Source organism: Seriola aureovittata, chromosome 17 (genome assembly GCF_021018895.1).
Source record: "Seriola aureovittata isolate HTS-2021-v1 ecotype China chromosome 17, ASM2101889v1, whole genome shotgun sequence".
Classification (NCBI taxonomy): domain Eukaryota; kingdom Metazoa; phylum Chordata; class Actinopteri; order Carangiformes; family Carangidae; genus Seriola; species Seriola aureovittata.
Window position 1 is genome coordinate 22,695,833 of NC_079380.1, and position 11,236 is coordinate 22,707,068.

The 11,236-nt window shown below is 43.6% G+C and overlaps 1 protein-coding gene across 2 annotated transcripts; it reads left to right on the forward strand.

Annotated features, from left to right (window-relative positions):
• The first annotated feature begins 228 nt into the window (after positions 1-228).
• Positions 229-11,034, forward strand: cdc42ep1b (CDC42 effector protein (Rho GTPase binding) 1b). Of its 2 annotated transcripts, XM_056401361.1 has the most exons (4): positions 236-387; positions 1,651-1,702; positions 4,805-6,835; positions 9,694-11,034. In XM_056401361.1, exons 3-4 carry the CDS (start codon positions 6,382-6,384, stop codon positions 10,308-10,310), a joined length of 1,071 nt encoding a protein of 356 aa, XP_056257336.1. In that variant the 5' UTR covers positions 236-387; positions 1,651-1,702; positions 4,805-6,381; the 3' UTR covers positions 10,311-11,034. The 2 variants fall into 2 exon arrangements, with proteins under 2 accessions (XP_056257335.1, XP_056257336.1); XM_056401360.1 differs by lacking the exon at positions 1,651-1,702 and having other exon boundaries at positions 229-387.
• The last annotated feature ends 202 nt before the right edge of the window (positions 11,035-11,236 follow it).

Sequence of the window (11,236 nt, forward strand, 5' to 3'; positions counted from 1 at the left end):
ACTCAGATTGAAAGTTTTGAGTTATGTTGCACCAATCTGTCAGGTAGCCACTCATCCTCTTTGCACTTCCTTACACTTATCATAGATTTACTTGTACCAGGAAGTTGATGTTGGCTTCTTTTAACACTAGTCATTGCTATTTAGCCATTCGCGCTTCTGGAGTCCTCCCACCTCCTCCTCCTCCTCCTCCACCTCCTCCTCCTCCTCCTCCTCCTCCTCCTCTTCATCTCCTTCCAGTCCACTTGTCAGCAGCAGCAGCAGCACAGAGCCGCTACACTTCTAAGCGGAAACATACGGTGCGCACCACAAACCGACGAGGATGAGGGAGAGAAGAGGCGGTGAAGCCCTCTCCCTGCGAAAGGAGCGCGTGCGGAGTTCAACTCTAAGGTAAGATTGTTTTGTAAATCACCTTGTTTGATGTATGTTTCCGAAGTTGTCGTGGAAACCGCTGAAGGTGGTGTGAAATCAGCAGCAGGGGTTATTTAGAGTAAGTTACTTCACAGACTTTAATCCGGTCTCATTGGCTTTCTGTGAAGCGGGAAAAGCCACACGTCTCTGTGCTGTAAAGGAACCTACAAACAAACAGTAGCTGCACATGTCATAAAAAGTGTTCTCATCACTGCGCAGGCTCTGCTTTAAAATGGTTTAGATAAAGTAACCACCTCATGGAAAATGGCCCTTTTCACAGATATAGAAACTGCTGTATGATGTACGTGTTAAACACCTGAATGGAAACTCGCTAATATTTTAAGGTGACCAGATTACCGAAATGAAAACCAGTTCAGTGTCAGTATATCATTATCACTGTCACTGTCACTTTGGGACACTCTTAAATATTTGTCAGCTTCTAACATCTGGCATGAAAACTTTAGACAACCATCAGTGCTGTAAAGATCTGTGCTCATATCGCTGGTGCATCGGTCAGAAGACGGTATCAAGTAGATCCTGTCAAGTAGAAAACAAGCTGCATCATCATGAATGGAAAACGTTTGCAAACAGTGCAGTGGTGTCCTTCTTCATCAGCGCTTCATCACCTCTGTACATCCTCTACTGCAACATTACTTCCCATTAAGCGGTGATGTGTCCTCTTATAGGTCCTGTTTATATAGAACTTGTACAGACTGTATTATATGTGTCTTCACCAGGCTTGTATCTTACTGAGGACCATGAACTGCAGTTTGCTCCTGACTGAGGTGGTGGGACCATGTTTGGCCAGTGTCCACGCTTTAGTGACAGGGTTTATACGATACACAGTGAAAAGGACTGAGCAGCTTTGAACAGCCACTTTTATGTTTCATTAACTGCATGTTTGTAATGTTTGCTAGGTGGAAGTTTGAAGAGGTGATATTTCCTTATGCTCTTTGTTAGGCAGAGCTTTTGAATGGAATAAGATATGTTTGCACTTCACTGTTTCCCCTTTGTTCTGTTGACAGAAGTCCCATACATAAAAAAACCTAATTTATGAAGCTAAGGGTTAAACCGGGCCGTAATGATGAATATGTTTGCTTAGCCTGCTGTTATTTTGCAATGTTTTCTTTTGAGTCTTTGCACGTTGTGAAAGAAGTCATTGAACTGGTTGAAGAGGTCCGATGTGCAGTGAATTCTTATCTGCAATGTTTCCTCTTGTGAGTTATTTTGTTGACTCAACAGAACATTAAGGAAAGTGTGAACCGGAAGTTCATCTACGAGTGACAATGCTCAGGTATGACACATATGTCATATCACACATATCTGTGTTTTCAGTCTAATACTGTAAGACATCATCATGAACCCATGTCATCACAGTGAGATATCAGACATCCAAATCAGATATCATCAGAAACTAGAATAACCTCCTCGTGGTCGTATCACTCGGCCACTCAGACTAGTCTCAGGTTACACCCCTGTTTATCCAGTCAGATAAAATATGAACCACTTGTATGAAATTTTGTCATAATTGTCATAAGTCTTGAGTAATGACTAATAAGGGTTTTCCGAGGTCACCATGACCTTTTCTTTTGACCTTTGACCCTCAAAGTCTAATCAATTCATCCTTGCGTCCAGGTGAACATTTGTGCAAAATTTGAAGTGATTCCCTCGAAGAGTTCTGGAGATATCGCGTTCATGAGGCAAAAATCATGTTTTGTGAGGTCACCGTGACCTTGACCTTTGATCTTTGATCTTTGACCCCCAAAGTCTAACCAGTTCATCCTTGAGTTCAAGTGAATGTTTGTATGAAATATGAAGAAGTTCCCTCAAGGCGTTACAGAGATATTGTGTTCACGAGGCCAAAACCGCATTTTGTGAGGTCACCGCGTCCTTGACCTTTGACCTTTGGCTCTGGCTGTGACAGTCACACACACACACACATACACACACACTTACACACACAAACACACACACACCCTCACCATAAGGACCTGCCAGGACCTATTGCCACGTCGCAGCAGTAGATCCTTTTAAACTGAGAGCATGTTGTATTTTGGAGCTGTGTGTAATGGTCCGGGTGTTCCGACCTCAACCACAGTTCACTGGTGCCGTGCTGGAAAACGACCGCGGCCCTCCGGTCCAGTGGAGGAGGCAACCTCAGTGCTGACCCACTGCGACACAGCCTTGTGTGTGTGTGTGTGTCTGTGTAAACCCGACACATGCATCTTTTTCTGTGCCACTGTGATTGAACAGTCCCTCAAATGTCACCAGAGCCTGATCCTGCAAGTTGTGGCTCTGTGGTGCCAGATGTTTGACTGACCCACCACATCTGGGACTGACAGAGAAAGGAGGCTTGTTTGACAATGTGTGTGTGTTTGTGACAGAGGGAAATAACAGAGAGATTAAAAAAAACAGCAAGATTGATTGAAGTCAGAGGCTAAAATAGAAGACGGGGGAAAAAAAAACACATAAAGACAGAAGGTAAAATGTGTTTTTCATCAGTGTCCTCAGATCCTTTATTTGATGGCCATAATAGATGGCGTCCGGTCTGTTCTCCCCATTGCACGCTGTTCCCATTACACTTTCCAGCCCGTCTGCCTCTGTCTCTGCAATCAGTCCGGCAGCTCACGCGGATCAGGCTTGTTTATGGATGTCTGCAGGTACAATTTACGGATAAATAACATGTTTGGCAGATCTAAATGTCTTTCTGTGTGTTTCAACGAGGCCAGTTTCCTGAGTAAAGTTTCCACAGTTGGTATTACACTTTGTTGTGCATGGAGAGATCTGAGTTGAGCTGCTCACAAAGCCAAGAAGCTATAAAAGCAGGAGAAAACGTGTCAATTACACCACGAACAGCCGCGACGTCAGATGACAGAAATGCAGCATCAGTACGGATGGATGAAAGGAAACAAATGCTAGTTCGTGCACAGAGCAGCTTCTCATATGATCTGATTTCATCCAAACTTGCTGTTGAGACAGACGGCGGATATTTGCCTCCCTCGTCTCTCACCTTCTCGTGCCCCACAGACCATAATCGCCTCCTTAAGCTAAGTGCTACGAGCTGAGGGATCAGGAGTGGTCAGGCAACAGATAAAACCCATCCATTCCTACCTCCCCTCCTCCTCTTTATGAATGAGTCCGCCACACCCGTACCTTCACCGTACCTCCCCTCCCTTCACACGTTCTCCCCCTCCCTCAGGCTAATGACAGCGAATGACGGCAACCCCTGTGCATTTGTCCCGGGATTGCGGATGAAAAACGGGGATTAGTTGAAGGTTTAAGGAGGGTAATCTGAGCCCAGTAAGAGTGGCACCATCACCTTGCCCAAGTCGTTACATCGCAGGTCCAGATTGGCCTGGCAGCGGCCTCGGCTCGTATCTCCAGCAGCCTGTGACATTAATCCAACGCTGGCCGCGGTCCGGAGAGGTCACGTGTTTGGAGCTTAGCGGTGCTCCCTCTGACCTGGAGTCAGTCCTTCAGCAGGAAGAAGGAGAATCCAGGAAACACAGAGACACAGGAGACACATCACGTCGCGTCATTAGATTATTACTTAATGAACAGAAAAATTACGTGAATACAATTGTATAAAGTATGAACATCACTACATCTGATTAAATGGGGCTAATGATCGTTTTCATTTTAAATTAATCCATGCTAATATATAGTTGTGAAATAGACCATTTAATAGTTTATTTTCATATGGACATAATGCTCTGTGGGTCTGTGTGTGTTTAAAAAAAGCTTCATGTGTAATCATGGCTTATGTTTCTAATGTGGAAAAATCTGGCACAAGAAATAACAAAGTGACATATTCTCTGTTTTAGCAGTAAATATTTTCTATATGTTTCTTTGTTTTTTGATAAATTGAGTAAATGTTCAGTATAAAATGTCACAAAATAATGAAAATTGCCAAGAACACCTTCTCAGAGTCAAAGGTGACATTTTCAAACACTGTTTTTTTGTCCAAACCCCAAAGTTATTCAGTTCACTATGATGGTGAATCATCACACTGGAAAAGCTGGAACCAACACGTTTGGTATTTGTGCTCAATAAATAAAAGAAAATTAAAAGAAATAAAATAAAAGATATTTATGTTTTTGTCTATGGACAAATTAGATGAATAATCTGAACATCTCAGTGCTGCAGAAAGGTGCTGTTGACTCAGGAGAGAATAATGGAGGGGGCTGATTCTGCGTATGACAAAACACCAGAGACTCTGTGGGGTCCGGTTTTATTTTGAAAACCTTCTGACTCCTCAGGCAACAGAGACACAGAGAGAAACATCCGCAGCATCAGTCAGTCCAGAGTTTCTGTTTCCTGACACATTTATGTGAAGGCTCCTGCTTCAGCCTTTGGTCTAATGTGTAACTCACATCTCTCTCCTTTTCTCTCTTAGTTGGCCTCAAGTGAACTGAAAGAAAACAGAGACCCGCCCCCCCACCACCACCACCCTCCCTCCTACCTGGAAACCATTGGAGGACTAAGTGGATTGAAGACGGCAGAGAGCAAGTGAGGGAGTCAGAGAGGGAGGGAAGACAGAAGGGATTATCAGCTAATCCAGTGCACGGACAATCCGACAGGAGCCTTATCTTTCTTCCAGGACGATGCAGACAAAACAGTTGCTGGATTACGGCGCTTTACTTCATCGGCCTTTTCGAGAAAGCGTCCCCCTCCTTTTTCCTTTGCTGTGATTGTTTTCACCCGCCCGTCCAAAGGTCTGGCGTCTCGGCGACAGAGGAACCGGAGGGGACAAAGAAGACGTATGGCGACAGACGAGGCGCCCCATGGACAGCGTGGTGCACACATGGATAAACCTCTTTAGTGGGAGACGGTGCATGGACGTGGACCCCCCCCCCTGCTCTGTCTCTCTCTCTCTCTCTCTCTGCTGAACTTTGAGGAAGGCAAGCACAGAGCAACTCACCGGATGAGGATCCTGTCCGGGGTTGAGATCTCATGCACCGCTGTGTTTCGTGAATTACTTTTTCTTTAACAGCACAGGAACACAACATGAATGATTCGTCATGCATGTGCTTCATCGGTGCTTGAGGACATGCAGTGCAGGTGCGACGCTGTGAAAAACCACAGAGAACTGAGTAGCAGCTCAAACATAAACTCAGATACTAATCCCTGCAAGATAACCTGAAAGCTAAACAACAGTGAGAGGAGAAAACAGTCTAATATCTATAATATCTGCTACTTCAAAGCTTCATTACTACGTTTGGGTAAAATGTAAGTGAAATATAATTTGGTTTCCTCTTAGTGTTGCAAGCAAGAGACTGACAACAAGACAGTTGTCCAAGTCTAGATAGATGCAGAGTTAACAGAGTGTAAACATCAGTGTGTTTCGTTGCTTTTTTCACACACACCAGCTGAGCTGTTCGGCCGAAATCACATCTCGGTGTATTTGCAGTTGTGGCCGGATTGTGCAAATCTAAACTGTCATTTGCTGAAACGAATCTGAAGGAGTCGCCCGGTCGGCCCCAAACTCTGCAGCCACATGAGCGCTGGTAGCCCGAGGAGACGGAGCGCCAGCTTGTAATTCATCGTCTTTGTCATTCTGTCATTCGTTCATATCGGTCGCTTTGGGCAGACGTGCAGAAGTGCACGAGAAGGCGGAGAGAGAGAGAGAGAGAGAGTGAGAGGAGAATGATGGGGGGACGTAGACGGCGACTTGACTGACTCTACGTCCACACTGGCATCTTTCAGGGTCGGTCCAACGGGAAGCGGTTGGCCCACAGTGGATGAATAGTTGGCTCTGGCCGTGTGGAGAATGGATTATACACACATTCTCTGCCGACTGAACAACCACATATTTGTGCTTTCTGTCCTCACTGTCTTGGCATTTTAAGTTTTCTTTTTTCTCTCCCTCTGGTTTTACATTGAACCCTTTACTGGAATTCAGATTTGACTGACATGTAATCAGACGCTCTCATTCCAGTTAAAGGGGGGAAATTACACAACTCTTCTGCCACCATGAGTCTGGGAAAACTGCCAGGGATTAAGGGCCTTGTGTCTGGCTCTCAGGGGAAACGCCGGTTCAAGAGCGACCTCTCTGTAGACATGATCAGCCCGCCGCTGGGCGACTTCCGCCACACTATGCATGTTGGCCGCGGCGGTGACGTGTTTGGTGACACTTCCTTCCTTAGCAACTACGGGGGCGTCAGGGAACCAGGAAGTCCGGACTCGGCAAACAGCTCCAAGACAAGCGGGTTCTTCACGCGCACCTTTCGCCACGTACGGAAGAACTCCGGGCCGTGTCCGCGGGGGGGCTCCCGGGACTTGTCGTCCCCCCCACCAGACATCTCGCCCATCATCAAGAACGCCATCTCCCTGCCCCAGCTTAACATAGACTCTCCCAATGGGTGCCTACAGAGGGTGCTGTTCCCCAGCTCTATCAGCTCAACAGACGACTCCTTCTGCACATATGGTGAGATAATGTAGATAATCACCTGCAGCGAGGGGCGGGGTTTATGTAAAGCATCTTAGCAGCGAGATCGTCTTCATTATAAGTGACCTGAGGAAATGTTGTGGTTTCAGAAAAGTGAAGCAAAGAGGGATCATACGCCTTACTGTGTGTGTGTGTGTGTGTGTGTGTGTGTGAGTGTGAGTGTGAGTGTGAGTGTGAGCAAGGTTTCCATGAGATGCTGGGCTGAGCTTATAGAGCAGGTGTGTTCAGGCATATTTTGACGTTTCTACTGAACAAAAACAGGCATTTTATTTTTGTGATGGGTTTTTAGTTTTTTTAAGGTGTAGACACATTGTTTTTTCCTTAAAGCCCATTTTGCATCATCATGTGTAGCTGAGTCCAGACTCAAATCTAATTTTTTTTTCTTCAAATTTCTGTCTTAATTACGAGCCGTGACAACATGGCTGGTAATGTTTTTGGCAAGGTCTTGTTCAAGATACACAAGTGACAAAACTTTACAAACGTGTATTTGGGATCAAGGTGAGGTCTGACCCTCTGGTTGGTCAGAACGTCAACACGATGGCGGGTGTTGCAGCTCGTGGGATCCCGTCACAGGATGGTCTCTAGCGTTAAAAAAGAAACTGACTGAACTTTGAAAAAGCCGAAGAAACAACGTCTGTAGATATAAGACTGATTAGTATTGACACGAGAGAGATTAAACTAAGTGAAAGTGTAAGTTGACAGTTTGGTCACATGGTCCTTAAATCATTTTACATAAGATAGACAGTTTGTTTTTTTTTCATTTTGGATAAAAATCAGCAAAGACTGTAACTGTAAAAGTTTCCTGGGTGTTAATGTAAAATAAATGAAAGAAATATAAATAAAAAAAGACATATGTTGGTTAGAGGCTCAGATCATCACTCACATTAAATAAAATGGAGCGTGGGTCTGATGTGAAATGTCAAGACCTTTGAAGAGGCGTGCTGTACTTTGTGTCTCTTTGTTTAGGTTACAGTAAACTGGAACATTACTTAGATGTGTGACCCAATCAGAAAAACCAATGACCTAGTTATAGGCTGCAGCCCGTTGGTAAAGCAGCAATGGATTAATAAGAAAAGAAAAATGGACGATGAAACGTCATTTCAGTCTCAGCTCCGACTCTTCACCCTCCTGCAGACCAGCAGCGTGAGGAGCTGGTGAAAAGAGGACTATAAATGTCAGTGGACACATAAATACAGAGAGCGAGGTTGCCATCCTTTCAACATCGTTCCCGCATTCCTCCAAGACAACCAGCGAACAGTCGGGCTTCCTCTGAGTCATCTGGAATCACCTAGGCAACACCTGTGCACGATTAGGTCTATAAACACAAACACACACCGCTGGATTTGGGAGAAAGAAAGAAAGACACTTTGTGGGCATTTCCTGAAATACAGTATCTGTGTGACTGCGTGAATGCACAGCGTGAAAACACCATTCATTATATCTGCTAACCAATCAGAGCTTATCAGGCGGCGGAGTGCCCGGTCTGGACTGGAAATCCCCTCTCCGCCTCCAGATCTGTTACCCAATTCATCAGGAATTTGCCCGAGCTGAGTGATGAGGAGCTGAACTGAGGGATGATGGGTAATCTGAGTACATGTCATCATTTAATTTCCCTCCTTCTTTTCATACAGTCTCAGTTGCTCTTACGATTACAACTATTATTAGGTAATCGGAGAAGACAAGTGCAACTCTTCTGCAAAAGATTAAATTTAAATTATAATACTGCAAAGAAACATGACTAAGTGATCTAATACTGTGGTTCACAACATGTTTTCAGTAAAGTAAATAACTTTTTTCCCCCACATTTTAGGAATTCAGCCTTTTATCAACTGGATATCACCCGCCCTTCACATTTGTCTTTATATGTGTCTTGTTCCCCTCCTTTCAGTGGCTTCCTGTGTGACACTTATAATATTAAGTGTACAGGAGACGGAAAACTGTCCGTCCCACTTCCCTGAGAGTGGAAAAACGCCTTGAGCTCCTCCTGGGTTGTCACATACTGCCACCCTGTGGTCGAGCTATTGAACTGCTGGACAAGAGTTTTCATTCAGAATATTTGGTTTCAATTATTGTTTTAATATTTTGTTATATTTCTTTTCTTATAAATATAATTTTGAATAAATGCTGACGAGGACAGACTGTAGTGAAATAAACAGTGAATAACGGGACTAATAACAATCAACACAGGAAGGCATCGGAAACTCAAACTGTTTTCCTTTTAACACCTTACTTTAATCTCTGGTTATTTATTTTATTTCTACTTTTATTTTTGGTTTTATTCTATTCTAAACCTCCCCTCTCTTTTAGCATTTTATTATTTTATCTTTACTATTTTGTCTTCATTTTTTAATTTGATTTTAATATCTTACCTTTCATTTATGGTTTTATTCACCTCTTCTGTTTTAATATTTTATTATTTTATCTTTATTACTCTATCTTTATCTTTGTTCCTGTTATTGTTGTCTTCATTTTGAGTAGTGTTTTAATCCCTGCTCTGTGTGTAAGTGTATGAATGAAAAGTGCAATTCAAATAGAGTCTGATTGATTGATTGATTGATTGATTGATTGATTGATTGATAAAGGAATCGGATTTACTCAAAATAATTGGGACTGTAGCAAAGAAAAACTGAGTCTTCATTATCTTATGTCCAGCTTAGTTTAAGGTTTTTGTGTTTGTCTTTGTGCACTTTGTCATAATTTGAAATCCCAAATCCAAGTACAACACAGTGCTGCTGATATTATTCCTGTACGGTTTCATGATGTTTTCTGTACGTTGTGTCATTAGTTCAGATCATCTCAGTGACCTCAGTGTGTTTTCTCTGCCCGTCTGTTTGCAGGACTGCAGTCTGGATTTGTCACTCTGCCCCGCCTCTCTCGCCTCGACAGACAGTTTCAGGATGGAGACGTCCGGAGAGGGTCGCTACCGGACAGCGGGGGCCCGGCACTGACGCGCTCGGATTCCCTCACCTCGTTCACCGTAGACCTCGGCCCCTCCCTCATGACTGAGGTGCTCAGCTTGATTGACAACACCAGCTGCCTTCACATGTCCAATTACAGCCAGGCAGCGGGTGAGGAAGATGAAAGAGGAGGTGAGGAAGGTGAGGACGACGGCTCTCTAACAGAGACGCCTGTGCAGAGCCCTCGGGTGACTTCGCCCACCCCTTCCATGTGCAGCAACAGGGGGCGCTCATGTAGCTCTGACTGGACAGAGCAGGAGGAGGACAGGCGGTCTCTGAGGACACCTGATGCGTCCTCTGGGTCTCCTCAGAGGGCGGAGCCTGTGATGGAGGCGGAGAGGTTCCAGAGGGCGGCTGACGTGCTGTCTCGCCATTATGGCGGCGGGTCCTTCACAAAGGGAACAAGGGTGAGCAACAACACACCCTCTCCTGCTTTGACCCGCAGCCGCAAAACATCATATGCCTTTTCTGAAGAGGAGGAAGAGATCAAAGTCTAGATGTTGAAACTGTCTCTGGAACAAACTTTATTGTTCCAATGAAATCATAAAACTTTTCAGTGAGTGTGTGATAGTCTGTCGTTCCTCCTCCAGCCCCGGGTCTGGACTCTGGATGTTTGATGTTGAACCACTCTCACTGCACTGCAAGGCTTTTGACAAATGATTTAAAGTTTTCTATATGTTTGTTATCCTTTTGGAAATCCCATTTGTGTTTTCGGAAATCGTCAGAAAAATGCAATAACAACAAAAGAAAAATCAAACAGAATGGAGCCACGAGGCATCACTAACTAACTATCTGAAATTGCTAAAACAAATGTTTTGTAGTAAGTAAACCATCTTACTACCAACTGCAGGAAAAACAACACAACAGCTTTTAACACTGACTTGTAAGAAGGATCTAACATTGCTTAAAGATTGTCACAACTGCACTCATTACACTTGTATCTGTTTCAGACTATTGAAGAACAATATATTTTACTTTGAATTAAATTTTCTTTCTTTTTGTTGTTGTATGACGGCTCACTCACAAACTCGTAACAAAAATGTAATTACAGAAATAAAGATGTTCAGGTTCTGAGCGCTGAGGATTACTGCGGCTGTATTTTCATTATGTTTCATTATGTTATAAAAACTCTGTACGTGTAACAGGATTGTTAATCAAACATTTACCAGTATTAGACTCTTTTTTAAGGGACTGATATAATAAATAAATACATAAATATTGCTTGAAATTTCTGCTTGCATTACAATGTAAACCCACTTTGTATGATACTACAGTAAGTGATACAGTAGCAAGTATTTCATTTATGTGTTTGGTGATTTTGTCAGACGATGTCGCGGTTATAAAAATCAGGATTTATCCTCTAACATGGCTGAACATTAACAATCCTCTACAGAAACATTTAGAACTGTTAAATAAATTCAGA